The sequence below is a fragment of the Schistocerca cancellata genome, chromosome 2, assembly GCF_023864275.1.
Source record: "Schistocerca cancellata isolate TAMUIC-IGC-003103 chromosome 2, iqSchCanc2.1, whole genome shotgun sequence".
Lineage (NCBI taxonomy): Eukaryota > Metazoa > Arthropoda > Insecta > Orthoptera > Acrididae > Schistocerca > Schistocerca cancellata.
The window spans coordinates 1,041,658,338-1,041,674,846 of record NC_064627.1 but is presented as its reverse complement, the minus strand read 5'-3'; the positions used below and the strand labels follow the sequence as shown (position 1 = coordinate 1,041,674,846).

The 16,509-nt window shown below is 40.7% G+C and overlaps 1 protein-coding gene across 1 annotated transcript in view; it reads right to left on the bottom strand.

The window, feature by feature from the left end:
- LOC126163019 (juvenile hormone acid O-methyltransferase-like) overlaps positions 1 to 16,509 on the bottom strand; it is a 156,471-nt gene that overhangs the window by 33,333 nt on the left and 106,629 nt on the right. Inside the window, exons 3-4 of the mRNA XM_049919889.1 lie at positions 13,713 to 13,933; positions 10,022 to 10,154 (exon numbers count right to left, since the gene is read on the bottom strand). Of these exons, the coding sequence (XP_049775846.1) occupies positions 10,022 to 10,154; positions 13,713 to 13,933 (354 nt within the window). The remainder of the gene's footprint in view (positions 1 to 10,021; positions 10,155 to 13,712; positions 13,934 to 16,509) is intronic.

Below are 16,509 nucleotides of genomic sequence, written 5' to 3'. Positions count from 1 at the left end.
TCTGAAGCTTAAACAAACTCATAAAAAATTTCAATTGATATATGATTCACCATCAACCATAGGACATCTAGCAATTATAATGGATTTCTAAATGGTGACCTAAGAGGAATCTAGAGGTGTAATCGACACATATTCTGATGATCATAATCTATTGGGGAGGTAATGGGACTTTCATTTGTTTTCTTACGTGTTTCCATGGGATTTCTAAGTAATTTTCTATCAAATGCTCGTATGTCTCCTTCAACAAGGGTTCTTGCGCAGGAGATCTTCTGCTGGTAAGGGTTGCACGTTCAGGAGACGTGTTAGGAAATGGCTGTGTATGTGGACTGTGAGGAAATTCAGATAGTTTTATATTCTGACAGAATGTAACTTTGCAGTGTTACTTGAAAATTGCCATAAGGCCGAAATTGCAATAGTAACAATAAATATTTTATACAGTCAACGGCGACTATGATGTCTTTTAAGAAATATTATGTGAATGTGAATCCCAACCATGAGAAGTTAATCAAATTCTGCAAGTCGGCTAGGTCGTGGGAAATTGAAAAATGTTCATTACAGTTAGACCTTAAAATATTTCAGACAGTCATCGCACTCAGACTTTTTCAAGTTTATGAGGTCTTTGATTTTATGAAGGTTACTCATATATATACATATATATATATATATATATATGAGTAACCTTCATATATATATATATATATATATATATATATATATATATATATATATATATATATATATATATATATATATATCTTGAAATGCCAAAGAACCTGGTACACCTGCCTAATATCATGTAGGGCCCCCGCGAGCACGCAGAAGTGTCGCAACACGACGTGACATGGACTCGACTAACTCTTGAAGTAACACTGGAGGGAAATGACACCATGATTCCTGCAGGGCTGTCCATAATTCCGTATGAGTGCGAGGGGTTGGAGATCTCTTCTGAACAGCACGTTACAAGGCATCTCAGTTATGCCCAAAAAGTTCATGTCCTCGGAGTTTGGCGGCCAGCGCCAATGTTTAAACTCAGAAGAGTGTTCCTAGAGCCACTCTATAGCAACTCTGAAAGTGTGGGGTGTGGAAATGTCGTACTGAAATTGCCCGTCGGAATGCACTATGGACATGAATGGATGCAGGTGATCAGACAGGATGCTTACGGACGTGTCACCTGCCAGAGTCGTATCTAGACGTATCAGGGGTCCCATATCACTACAACTGCACACGCCCCACACCATTACAGAGTCTCCAACGGGTCGAACAGTCCCCAGCTAACATGCAGGCTCCATGGATTCATGAGGTTGTCTCCATAGCCGTACACGTCCATCCGCTTGACACAATATGAAACGAGACTCGTCCGACCAGGCAATATGTTCCCAGTAATTGAGAATGCAATGTCGTGCTTCACGGGCCCAGTCAAGGCCTAATGCTTTCTGTCGTGCAATCAACAAGGGTACACGAGAAGACCTTCGGCTCTGAAAGCACGTATCGATGATGTTTTGTTAAATGGTTCGCACACTGACACTTGTTGATGGCCCAGCATTGAAATATGCAGATATTTCTGGAATACTGTCACGCTGAACGATTCTCTTCAGTCATCATTGATGCCATTCTTGCAGGATCTTTTTCTGGCCCCAGCTATGTCGGAGATTTTATATTTTACTGGATTCCTGATACTCGCTGTACTCACGTGTAATGGTCACACGGGAAAATCCCCACTTTATCGCTACCTCGAAGATGCTGCGTCCCATCGCTCCTGAGCCGTCTATAACACCACGTTCAAACTCACTTAAATCTTGATAACCTGCCATTGTACTAGTAGTAACCGATCTAACAACTGAACCAGACACACGTTGTCTTATGTAGGCGTTCCCGGCCGCTGCGCCGTATTCTGCCTGTTTACATATCTATGTATTTGAATACTCATGCCTATACCAGTTTCTTTGGCGCTTCAGTGTAGCTTACAAATATTCCACATGTGGTTCAATCTGCATGGGTGTCAGATTTCCTATAGACTATGAGAGAAGGATGTTTTGGTAGATTCTATCTCAGTTCTAGCTCACTAGCTGATTCGTTCCTCTTAAGCTAGCTCACTAGAACTTACACAGAACCTAACAAAACTTCCTACTATAAACCACTTTTCAGGTCTAACTCACTTAATTTCTTTTAAATTACTTAGAACAGTTAATGGTTCAAAATGGCTGAAATGGCTCTGAGCACTCTGCGTCTTAACTTCTGAGGTCATCAGTCGCCTAGAACTTAGAACTAATTAAACCTAACTAACCTAAGGACATCACACACATCCATGCCCGAGGCAGGACTCGAACCTGCGACCGTAGCGGTGGCTCGGTTCCAGACAGTAGCGCCTAGAATCGCACGGCCACTCCGGCGGCTAGTAAAGTTAATAAAACTGAACATTTTTTCGTATCACGTTAACCAATTTTTTTCATACAAAAGGTGAACGTAAGAAAATATAGTTTAATATTTCATATAAAATGTAAATGTAAGAAAATAAAATTTAATTCTTTATCAAAAGTGAACGTAAGAACATAAACATAATGAATTATGCTGAATGTAAGAAATCTATCCCTTGCTCATAATTTTCCCAATTCTTTCTTCTGGAGCAGCCATAAGATTTTAATGAACTCTCGATTGTACTTGATTTTTTAGTGTTTTTTTTTACCGACAGTTCTACCTCATTCACAAGTAACTTTAATTTTCTGATGTGTTGATACAATTTCTTTACAAATCCATCTTTTCGTTACTTATATCTTTATAAAATTCATTAACATTCTTTTTTCTAGACAGTCACCACATTACTTTAGCTGTTTGATATTGTCCATTTAAAGATTATGAAATTTAATAGGACAAAATTAAATTCATTCCAAAAAAGTGCGATACGTTCGCTATCGAACACCTTCCACTCGGTTAGTCCTATAAACCGAGCATCTGGCCTCCCTACGTCAGTGCACCTCGGAGCGTTGAGTTAACAGATAGCTCCATTATTTCGGGCTGAAACACACCACCCACTCTTTAGGACGGGTCATAAACATGCCCATTGGATTGTGATAGATCATACGGAAGCGAGGATGGAGCAAGTTTTGTCAAATATCTAGTTCTTCACTAACCACTGACGCTTTAATGATTTCATGAGATAATGGTCAAAATCCTTCAGTCTTCATACTTGGTTTAGAGCTTTGACAGAGTAAATAAGCTCTAAAATTGTATGTGTATTAGGTATTCGAGTGACAAAGTACATACTATAAGCACTACTTTCATCAGTTCATTTTGGGTATAAATAAGTTATTTACTTCACATTTTAGTGTTTTATTTGAAGTGAAAAATGTAAATAACATGTAAATGATAGTATGAATACTGAAAACAACTTTAAAAACAATTAATTAACGTTTAAAATGGAACATGTTCAGCTATTATTTTCAATGGATCGTCCATCAGCGCCATCTCTGAAAGAAGTTTTGAACTGCCTTAGATTGGCGCGGGAGAATGTTTCACGTAAGTCATGCTGCAAACATCGCAAAAGAAAGTTTACGTAAGTTCACTAAACGCGCGTCCTTGCTTTCACTGACGTGAATTGTTGCTCTAGGTCAGTATTATCGTTATCTGGAGGCCACCCGCTGTCGGATAAAATACGAGTTGTAAGCTCCTAGTGCCAGCTGAAGCAGACTTGTCCTACGGCCAGCGATGTCCATCGATCTCACGCAAATATTAACTGATTTTGAAATTGAAAAGGCTAATATAATCTACATAAAAAGAGCTATTCAGAAAAAATATAATGAGTAATCGTTTTCTATTAACATACTAAATTTTTCAGTTTTTATTTTCTTTATTTTTCTGAAAATATTTCAAAATCAAATGAAAACATGATATAAAAATTTCTTTAATTTTTTCTAATTTTTTATTCATTTATATAGTTAAAAACTTTCAGTAAGTATTCTGTGCCAAGAATTATAAGTTAAATTTTTCTTACAATACATTGTTACATATGTTAAAGTATCTGAAGGAATTTTTTCATTAAAAGTTACACACAAAGTTTCTTAGTCCTTTCCTGTGAACTTACAATACTATTTCTACATGCCATGTTAATCACATAGATAGGATAGTTACTTATGAAATTTATGGAGTTATGTCAGCGTCTGATTCGAGTAGTATAACTCATTTAAAATCGAGAAATGGATTGTATGCTTTGAGAATATTATTTGGTGGATTAATATTCCAAATTTCCTGTGGGAAAATTTCATTTCTTCCATTTTTCTGTAGATTAACGTGGTCGAATAATGAAGAGTGAAGTAACTGATTATTTTATGAAACGTCTCCTTTGAACAATTTATACATGACTGTGCTTAAACTGACACACAATATTTTTAGCGCAACGCAATCTGACTTTCAATAATCCCTACAAAACAATGGACCTGACTAACTTTAACCTATACCTTTCACAAATCACTTACCTCACAAAAATCTTCGTTACTCGAACTACTGCAATACAGCGAGCGCCACTATTGCCAGCTAAATAAAAGATTCAAACTACAGAAGGCACTAACTACTGATAGGGATAGTTAGCAAATGAAAGATATTAATAGAGAACAAACAATGTATTTACCTTAATAGTCATAATATATATAGCAGTTCATGACAAATTACAAAACTCCGCCATCTCTCTCCCCACATCCACCACTGCTGGCGGCTCACCTCCAACTGCGCAACGCTACGCGCTGTTCACATCCAGCTGCCGCTGCCCAACACTACAACGGCAGACAACAATGCAAACTAGCCACAGGCTGCACACAGCACAGCCAGTGATTTTCATATAGAGCGCTAAGTAACGTTGCCAATAAGAAAACATAAACAGCCTACTAACAATTTTTACGATTTGTCTGAACTGTAATAAATTCGAAATATGGCATATCAAATTCTGCAGAGTTATGTGATATCTAGTTCGCACTTTTTCTTATCACTCAATCCTCCAACTACTACAGTTGTACATGAACTTTTGGATTTTTCAGAATATTTTCTCGTTGTTCTAACTCGTAAGTTGGTTCATATTTAATAATTAGTACACAAATTTCCATCAATTCTATTACAATTTATCCTTCCTTAGGAAGTGTATCTGTAATTTCAATCCAGCATCATTATAATCAGGTCATCTAAGAACTGCCTCTCCAGAACTAGAAGACATAGTGAAAATTACGTTAAGTCTCCTTCGCACATAATTTCTTTATAATTTTTAAAAATTCACGAAGAATTGATAACGTATAAAGTACTTTATTTTTCTTACTCTTTATTTTTCTGTTGTTTAGAATATGTCCTTCTAAGCTTATTTTATTAATAACAGATGAAATCAGATATAACACAGCTGTTGATGAAATCAAAGGATGTTCGATTATAGGTAAAACATTATTTCTTTCCTTTACAGTCACAAAATCAAACAGTTTTGCCACATAATTATTGGATTTTCCATCATACGTTGGATAATACGATTCTGATCCATCTGGATTAGCTATAACAATTGTAAAGTTCACGAAAAATTGTGCATAGTTTGGATGAAGTCATCAATATTTATTTCAAACTCTGTACCCTCGTTGGGTACTGTTAAATTATTTTTACTTTCCTCATTTGCAAGGAATGATTTTTTTTCAATTCCCGCCACTTTCAAGCTAAGAAAAGTGACCTAGGAAGTGTGTTCGTATTCTCAGGTCCACCATCTTGGATCGCCATCTTGGTTTCTGATGTCATGTTAAATATCACATTATATCCTAAGTTATAGTAATTACGATGATAAGTGAAATTGTGAAATTACATGACACATACACACACACTCTGCAAACAACTGCACAAAGCACGGCAAAGGATAGGTAGTATTGTAGCACACGTTAGGGGTTCTCTGCCACACGGAAAGCTGTCCCGAGCAGCGATGAGTCGGCAACGTCTGGCTAGAACGAACATGGCGCCGTTGGTAGTAGAGGGGGTGTGGCACGGTCGCTTAAAGCTGTCACTGCAGAGAAGACTCACCTCGCGATGGACAGGTATAGGTAGCGACGCGGCAATGTCAGACTTACGCGTGGCTGGTGCGTCCATGTACTGGTCATCTGATTATGAGCGATGCTTGTATTCGAAACGATTTACTTTTGTGTTTGTGTTGCTGCAACATACAAGCTCAGGGAAGCTTAGTATATCCTCTTAATAAAGCTCCACCCACTGGACATTTCAGTACAGTTGTATCAGTAGCACGTAAAATTAACAGAGATTCATTTAGGCGAAGAAAATGGTAACGGATAAATTTGGGAAAGATGTTTAATGAAACGTGATAAATTAACAATCAAGGAGTCAGATGGACGTGTTACAAGAAGTCTGATTATTTCAGCAGAAAGGAGACGTAATTTACCATTAGAATGATATGCTTCTTTGTTTGCTAGTAATAAATTTTACGCGGTGTTAATAATTTAGTGACACTGTGCAGTCATTCTAGTTACATTTGTTATCATTTGTGGGCCGACTGTCGAGTAAACTGGTGTCTCTCTCGGCTTCGCCTGCGACGCCGCCAACCCGCAATGCATCTCTGTTCAGCGGGTTATCGTCAGTCCAACACCTGCGGTAATGCTGGTTCCCGCGGTATCTTGCTCAACCAACGGAGGGTCTCCCGGTAAGCAGCTAGAGGGCGCAGAACAGGGGTCACTCCAGACATGCACCCCTTGTTGCATCCGCTGCAGCTTCGCTAGCCAATAGGGAAATTATAACCTTCCGCCGCGTGAGTATTTCTCCCAGCACGGATCCGACTAGAGCCAGTTCCGTCTTCGCCAGCCAGCGACAGAAGTACCACCACTGCTTGGATACAGCCTCAGATGGGACGTCGCCCGCGACCTGCACTTCGAGCCTTTATGTTCCGCGCCGTCGACAGGTCGTGCTGCCCGTGAGATACAACTTTTCATACGTACTTTGTTTTGAAGACAGACTTTTCGTTGCTCACGTGAACGTAATCTGAGCTCTAAAGAATCTATTCTGACTTCGTTGAAGAACAGTTGTTTTTGACGAAACTTTCCTACACAAAACTAAGAAGAATTTCTGTAGAACATTTGTTTTCTTCTGTTGTACTGCATCAGAAACAGTGACTGTTTCTGTTCGAAGTTTATCTAATCAAATAAATAAAGTTTAATTATGTTTACTTGTGATATTGTGGAAACATTCCGAGTGAGGAACACTTTATTGTAACAACTTGAATTAATCATCGCAAAAGCGTACATCTCCCTCTGTGTTAGAATTTACCTGGCCTTTAGAATGTACAGGGTGGCAATTATTGAACTATACGAAATAAAATCGTCATAACTTCTGAACGGTTTGCGTTAGGACGTTCAAACTGCACTTTGGCCGCGTGGCATAATGGGAATTAGTATGCCCATTGTTGTTTGGTTTAGTGACGAGGCCCAATTTCACCTGGATGGGTTCTGCAATAAGCAAAATTGGCGCATTTCGGGACTGAGAATCCGCATTTCACAGTCGACAAGTCCCGTCACCCTCAACGGGAGACTGCACTGTGTGCAATGTCCAGTCACGGAATAATCGGTGCGATATTCCTTGATTGCGAGGACACTTCCGATCGGCACGTGAAGGTTTTGGAAGATGATTTAATCACCATCCCAGATTTCGACAAGGTGTGCTTCATGGAAAACGGAGCTCGGCCCCATCGAAGCAGGAGAGTGTTTGATGTCCTGGAGCAGCACTTTGGGGACACACATTGTGGCTCTGGGGTACCCAGAGGCCAATGGCTTGGGCCTCGACTGGCCGCCATATTCTCCAGGTGGGGCTGAAAACAGCCATTTAGGAAGTCATCGACAGCATCGACGTTCCACCACTTCAGTGGGTCATGCAGAATTTCGCTATTCGTCTGCCTCTCATCACCGTCAATGTGGCAGGTATATCGAAAATGTCATAATCTAAATATGAATATCCGTAGCGACGATGTTGAATAAATTGTGTGCACACGTCGTAGTTTGTAACTAATTTACGTTTTATTCAACTAGTTCAATAATTGTCATCCTGTAAAAGTCATAATTATACACGGGTGCAGAGTCTGCGCCTAAAAGCTAGTTATTTTGGAATGTCCCGCAAGAGGACGTCTGAAGCCCCTTTTACATGGACGATTTTGTGGCCTCCTTTGACTACACGTGGCAAGTGGTTCTACTGCAGCGCCCTGCCATTTTATTCCTGTACCGAGTCTCGTCTGTCGTGAGTTGTTGCTCTTTTTGAAACATCAGAACCAAAATTGCTTGCCTCGTGAGAGCTGTCTGCTCAGCAGTTTGTTTCTTGTTTGGTGTAATGAGGTCATCGCGAACATCCCTTTTTACTAAAATAAAATCTACATATACTAACAGAAGTAAGAAACAGCAATGAAAATCAAGTCTGTTAATGACCAAGACGAAGTTCATAGAGGATGTTCTGGACAAAGAGCGTATGCTGAATTCTCCACACTCTGCAGAAATGAAAGAATAGATAAAGTAGTGTCACTCAAACACTTCCAAACATCTACTTTTAGTTACTCTAAAAAATCCACTCAACATCAGAAATTTTGCATTGCCCATTTATTTGGAAATCCACGGCACAGAAAACAAAAATTGGCTCTGAGGCAAGCGTGTATTTTCATTTGCGATGTGTCCAGAACACCAAATCAGAAACACAGACATTTTTGTAATGGCAAAATCCTCTGTTTCCCATGAGAGGTTTTTCACAGCACTCCTGAGCCAAAGTTAATACATGGTGGAATGTTTCGTTGTTCGGGTGCAGGCTTGAAACTGCAGTTTGTGTACCATCGATGAGACTGTCCAGCCAGCCCTGGTCCAGATTGCCCCACTCTCCAATGACGATTCTGCGTAAGTGGCAGAGGACGTGGTCGTTGTGGATGTCCGACTGGTTTCACAGTATCGAAGAAGAAGAAGAGCTAATAGCTTATAAGATGCCAATTTTACAGTCCATTTTTACTGGACACTTTTTCTTCCTGTCGTATTCCTAACTAATGATCATTCCTCCCGGGAACCCCCCCCCCCACTCCTCCCCCAGGTTTGTGGCTCGAGTTCAGTAGAGAATCGTAATTAAGAGGGTGAGAGGGTATACTGAAATGTAATTCCTCCGAATTTTTTAATTTGGAAACTCGTAAGGCTATTTAAATAAACCAAACTTTATTAACATTCTACTTCAGTACTCTTCATTTCTACATATTTGCTGCTCAACAATGAGAGACCAGTTATTTGATACAGTCATTGTAGAGAGTCTGACGTTATTGACTCAGCTAAAACCTTACCTCTAATTGCACTGATTCATCACTATCAAAGAAAGGAGGTGTTTCTTAAGTTTTGGAAAGAGATGATGCTCTGCCACACACAATGAGGTTGTTGTTGTTGTTGTGGTCTTCAGCGCGAAGACTGCTTTGATGCCGCTGTCCATGCTACTCTATCCTGCGCAAATCTCTTCATCCCGAAATAATTACTGCAACCTACATCCTTCTGAATCTGCTTATTGTACTTATCTCTTGGTCTACCGCGACGACTTTTACTCGCTTCATTACAAGCACAAACAACCCAGAATCGCACATTCTGATGTCGATACAATCATCACTGTACACAGTTTTCATTCATCTACAGATTTCAATTAGAGGCATGTTGTCTGCGGTTAGAAACTTGATTACAACACGGCGTTTGTTACGCACCGACTTAGTTAACGTTACACACCTCTATTTTACAAGCAACAGTTCGAAACCATGTCGACCGAGTAATGTGCAAGATCTTTAATGCCTCGAACTGTATAGTTAAAAATTCGGAGGAATTACTTTTTAGCACGCCCTCGTATCTGCCGAACAGTGACTTATTAGGCGCATCAGCGCTCAGAAGCTAGAAATTTTACCGTAGCAAAACAAGTTGACTACTTCTGAGGTAGGGCATTTTTAGTATTATTAATCATCATTTGCCAAGTATTTCTGAGATTTAGCAGGACGTCAAGTAGACCTAAGTTTTACCTGCATGTACTGGGCCCAACGCGAGTCTTCCGCCATTTCTTCAAACGCTGTGTAATAAGCCATGTAAGCTATTATGGTGAAGACAGCCTCTCCGCCAGACACCAACAGCTTGTGAATGTTCTGGACAGCACGCCTGTGAAAATATTAATTTCTTAGGGGGCGTCGCCCCAGTGGAAGATACGCAAGATTTCTTGAATTTTTCTAAGAATTGTGTGAACGAATTAGAACAAAACTATTTTTAATGAAAATATACAAAAATATTACTGAAAACCCAAACAAAATAAGGAGTTTTTAATTTCATTAATACGTTGTACAAACGTGGTTAAATTAACGAGCTTCAACTAGCTGTTCCCAACGCCGAACACATATTGAGAACGAAAACATTGTAATTGTGAGCACAAAAATGAAATTAAATGTGACTGTAACTTCAGTGTCGTTATAGGTCTTCAGTGCAATCATTCCTTGTTCTCTGTTGATATCTTGTGCTATTTGAAAACTAGCAGACTTCGCACACCTTGGTGAAAATTCAGAATGCCACTTCATTAATCCCATAAGAAAATTAGTGTCTACAACTTTTTTTGTTCCTGTGGCTTCAAATGTTTCATTAAATTATAGACAAACTTTAAAATTACTACCTTTTTAGGAGCAAAGATTAAATTTTCTAAAAATTTAAGACGTCTGACTAGTTAATCCTCAAACCGATCAACGAAAGAGTTTTTAAATTTATCATAAGAACATACCATTGTTGTAACGTAGCCTGGTATTAAAGGCAGCGACATGTTCTTCTAATGGACTCTTAGGGACACGGAGGGAACCTGCTGCTCAATTTTGCAGTAATGCGCTATTGACGGCATTTTTTCCTGTCACTGATTCCCATTTTGATTTCTTAGAAACTATCATTCTGACACGATTAAAGGGATACGTTTTCACGTCCAACTTCTCTTCTGCTGTATCACACAACTCGAATAGATGCCAATACCGTGGATCGTTGGGGCGGGGGGGGGGGGGGGGGAAGAGAAGTAACAACGGCCGGATATGCCGTTTTATTTTCCTTTCCTTTTTTTCCGTTGAGTTCAGAGCGTGAGTGACAATTTTTTCATGTCTCATAGAGAATAGAGGCGTTTATTTCCTCCAAAGTGGTTTTACAGTTTCTAGATCTACATTACTCTCTCCGTAGTCTTTCGTTCAAAGATGCCTTACAGAACATCATGTAGCGAATCATGAACTTTCGTGGTTCTTTCTGTATATCGAGAAGGAACATATTCAGTAAATAGTACGCCTTTGCAGCTTTTATTTTTCTTCCAGTTGACTAGTCGAACATGTGCCAAATCCTCTTCTGGTAAAAAAAAGTCGGTTCTGTCGGGAGACCAGTGGTGGGCTCCATCCTTTAAAATTTGTCTTCATCCAAAAAGAAAAAAGGAAAAATTTTGTAGCTAGCGGACGCTAAAACTTTCAAAAAAGGGGCTGGATTGGCGATAAAAAATTGTCACTTCTAGCACGAGTAGTCGCGGCAGTATGCAGATTACTATGTGGAAAGTAGAAGGTGGCAGTGTCTTTCGGGGGTGAATCAGGGCAGCTCGGTGAAGGGCAAAGCAAAACACCAGCCGAGAAGACAAAGGAACGCACTATTTTTTGTAGAATACCATATCTGGGTGCACTACCCGAAAAAAAATGCAGTCGTAAGAGATGTAAAACATTACTTCAGAGTGTTTTACATTTTCGGATGTAAGCAGAAAATTCAGGCACAAGCAAAAAAGCCCTGGTAAACAAATATAATAGAGAGGCTGGATATTGTATTACATGCAATGATTGACGTAAGAAATATATAGGACACACCTGTAGGTTATTTCAAATAAGATTTCAGGAACTCCATATCTTAAATAACCCACGAGCTAAATTAACAGTGCACTTAGCGAAGAGGGACACAGCATCACAAGTCCTTCAGAAAATTCAAAAATATTCCATAAGAAAGAAAAAAGCCACATTTAGAATATGTTAGATAGAGTAAAAACTTTTAGATATAAAAACTAAAACGCACAATTCACGTTGAATAACCAATCGCAATTAAAGCACCATATCATTCTGGCTAATTTTGATTGTTTGTATGATTTGTTTTTAGAACGTAATAAAATTCTGTCTTATTCTCCTGTGTAAAGGCATCGACTCAGCGCTCCTAGTCATGAGTACATAACGTCACACCGTCCACATCGAGGCCCACGAGAAAGACAGGCCGCAATGCGTACGTCACGAAGGTAGGCCTGAACTCGCTCTCTCGCTCAGCTCAGCAGACAAAATGCGTTCCTAGACCTGTTAACTCGTAGCTGGGTGTGTACACACTAACGAGAATTGCATCTTCTACTGGAATTTGCTATTATGAAGTCCTACTGATCAACAGTACTACAACAAAATGTAATACTCGATATAAACGTGTATATCATTTAGTCTATTCTGCTTAACAGTCCTCATTTCATACAAGAAGTGGTTCCTTCTGCAACTGATAATCACTGTGGCATGATTTTAATTTTATTGTACCCCAGTACAGCAGTAACAAATTGTAAGTAGGCCTATGGACTTCCTATCATTGTAGGACTAATAACAGTAATAATCCATAATAGCGGATTCCAGTAAATGATGCAATTCTCGTTTGTACGTACGCACCTAGTTACCAGTTAACAGATGTAGAAACGCAGTTTTTGTCTGCTGAGTTCAGCGAACGAGCGAGCGCAGGCCTACATTCGTGACGTACGCTCCGCAGCCAGTTTTTCTTGCGGGCCTCGGTCCACATGGATAGCTTCCGTTCCGCCAGCCACCCAATCTCCCCTTGTCGGCCATTCAGGACGCTTTGTCCTACACCGAGCTGCCCTTCTGTCACACTGGTAAGACACTGCCACCTGACACTTTCCACACAGTAATCTGCGTAGTGTCGCGACTAATCATGTTAGTAGCGACAATTTTTAACGCTAAACCGTCTCTTTTTTAAAAGCTTTTAGCGTCCACTCACTATAAAATATTTTCTTTCGTCTTGTTTGATGCAGGGAAATTTTAAGAAATGGAGGTACGCCATATGACGATATTCACTGAAAAGTAAATCCTGACTAGGAGCGACCGGTATACCTGCAATCTTTTTAAGTTGTGACTATATTTTTGACATTCCTTTGCTAATTTTAATATCCGCATTATATGGTGACGCTGTACTTTGCTTTTTACTGCGTATGTTGCACCTGACGATGAGGCTTTAGGCAGAGAAACCCATTGTGCTTCAATGAAAATCAATTTAACCAACTGTTAGCGGACTTCTGCCTAACGTCATGCCTTTCAAAAGCTGAGGTTGGCCTGAATATAAAATAGTTTATTTCTATTTTAAACAGTGTTCTTTACCCTTTGACTTGCCCTCGTAGTTGCATGGTGCTCTGTGTCTTCGTTTTAATACATAACACATTCTTCTGCCAGTCTGACAACAAGCCTTACATAATCTAGTTTTGTCCGTAACATAAGATATACATATCGATAAACTTAAAATATTATTGGAGAAAATGTATGACTGATTGTTATGGTAGTTCTTACTCGTGGAGTACCACAACAGCAATCCATAGCTGGAGTGATCAAGTGTAACCCCCTTGCATTACAGTCGGAGAAATAAGGCAGGCCAGCTGTTGCACAGTAGTGATAGGGCGACAATCTGAGTACACACCTGTTGTCGGGGACCCAATGCAGCAGCAGCAAACAGAACACCTTGCCGAAGGGCGCGTACTGCCACACGGCGGAGTTCTCCAGGTCGGGCTCAACCACGTCCAGCTGCTCGTACGTGATGGTGCCTGGCAGCGCGTTGTGCTGCCTGCAGAACTCCAGCATCTCTGGACTGATGTCGCAGGCCACCAGCTTCGTACCCGGTGGCAGCCGCGGGGCTAAAACCTGCCAGTATAGAAATATACTTTCTGATTTGCTCTTCTAAGCTATGCAGCATGTAAAGTTAATCAGTGCTTCCGTTTCTTTCAAGAGGCAAAGCGATCCACAGGTATTGCAGATCTTTGATACAACCGTGCTGTGCAATTTCCAGACGTCGAATATTGTGAAAGAGGAGGGTGATGAAAGAGGCCACAGTTGTCGAATGGAGAGCACGGTGCAGGTTACAGATCTTCCAGTCCGTGTGCCGTGGCCTGCTACATGGGGGTGGGTCGCCGCGTTGTCCGCGGAACATAGCTCACCGGGTCAGCTAAAGCCTGAGAGTTGTATAGGGCGGTCGGGAACGGTCTGAAAAGCTTGAAAGGGTGTCGCAGGGTAGGTTCCACTGGCAATTGATTATAAATCGTTCCCGATTCTGTTATTATTGAAGTTAGCTGAACAAGTCGTTGAACGCGTGAATTCAAGCAGGTTACCGGAGAAGCTGTTGCCAAATGTGTTCTTCGTTCGTTTCCTCAGACAGCACAAACGTAGTTTCTTCTCACCTATCTTAAACTTATAACTTCCGGAAGAGGCACATTGTAACTGGTAGTAAGCATTTGAAGAGGTGGTAACTCACGGACTAACAGATGTCTGTGCATTGCCGCACTTTTGCCCGTACTAATGCTTGAATTGCTAATTAAATCGGACTTGCCGCAACGTATGGATTTTGTTCTCAACAGTAATTTCTCAGTACAACCTACCCTGCAACCCCTCTACAAGCTTTTCAGACTGTTTCTGTCAACCCTGCGACAACTGACAGATAGTTCAGGCGGCGCATTATCAACCGAAGTCTACTTGAAACCCCGCCGGTATCTTGGAAACCGCATCGGTGGCCGGCTTATGTACACAGGGTGTGCTTGTCGGGTCCACGTTTTCAGCAAGCGAGCAACGCTTTCGTGAGGAACATCGGCTGCGTTTGAGCTTTATTGGAGCTGGATTCGTTTCTAGATTTGTGTGTCCTTGTGTCAGAACATTGCTCATAAACTGACGAAAACACAATGTACTTACAATTCGTTTCTTTTTAAGGTTCCTTACTCCAGTCGGTAAAAATCGAACCCCTGCTGGATTACTTTATTGTCAGTCCATCTGTCTGTCCAATTGTCAAAAACTCATTTTCTCAGGAACGAGTCAACGTATCAAGCTCAAATTTATGCCACATGCTAGTATCTACTGTCCCTTGACGGAGTAAGAAAGTGAAGCTTCCAAGACAGTGAAATCACGAGGTACGTCCATTTATGACACATTTTGACACTCGAAAGCTCACTCATCAAAACTATCGTTACTTCCCGTTCACCTAGAATCATGAATTTAGGCAAGAAGCAAGATTTCCCAGTTTAAGTAAATTTGTTATTGTATCACACGAAAAAATATCTCTTTGTCATTTGATATCCGACTTCAGACTTGAAATTAAAACATTTTCGAACGCCTTGCAATTCCTGAGACCAATATTTTGTCAGTATCATTGTTGATAACAGAGATTCTCGATTTCCGATATGGATGAACTGTCTATATAAATGATGAAGTTTGTATGGTACCCTCACAGCGCGAGACCTAAACGCACAGGCCAATGTTTCGTTGTGCTGGATGTTAAAAAAATCGTACCGTATATTGAAAGGTGGCAGTATGGACTAAAACAAGAAAACAGTCCAATATACATGCGCACTTAAATGTATACCTTAAGTGCTATCAGCATTTGTTCATATAGGCTCGTGTGAATCAAATTTATAATACTAAACAAGTGGTCACAGCTCTTAATATATACATTTTAGAAGCCATGTTTACTGTATATTTTTGTCTCGGTTTGGACCACACTATCGCCTCTCAAAAACAAAAACTCCGTCCGCACAGGCCTTGAGAGGCCCAAAGGTACCGACCGGCCGCCGTGTCATCGTCAGCCCACAGGCGTCAATGAATGTGGATATAGAGGGGCACGTGGTCAGCACACCGCCCTCCCGGCCGTAAGTCGGTTTACGAGACCGCTGCTTCTCAATCAAGTAGCTCCTCACTTAGCCTCACAAGGGCTGATTGCACGCAGCTTGCCAACAGCGCTCGGCAGACGGGATGGTCACCCATCCAAATGTTACCCACAGCCCGACAGCGCTTCACTTCGGTGGTCTGACGGGAACCGGTGTTACCACTGCGACAAGGCCGTTGGCATCGCCTCTCAAATTATGAGATAATTTTTAACACCCTGCATAAATAATCCATGGTTAATCGTGAGCATCAAGTTTTTCCTTGCTTTAGAAAAGGATATATCGATCTGTTAGGTATTACACAATGTAAAATTCAAGATAGAAAGTAACGGTACTGTGAAGAAGATAGTTGATACTCACTGTATAGCGGAGGTGCCGAACGAAGATAGGCACAACAAAAAGACTGTCTGAAAATGAGCTTTCGGCCAACAGGGCCTTCAAAGAAAATAGTCGGTGGTTATGATCATGTATGTGTGAGTTGCGGTTGCCAGTATGTGTGTGTGTGTGTGTGTGTGTGTGTGTGTGTCTGCGTGGGTGTGTGTGTGCGTTGTATATTTCCGACGAAGACCTTGT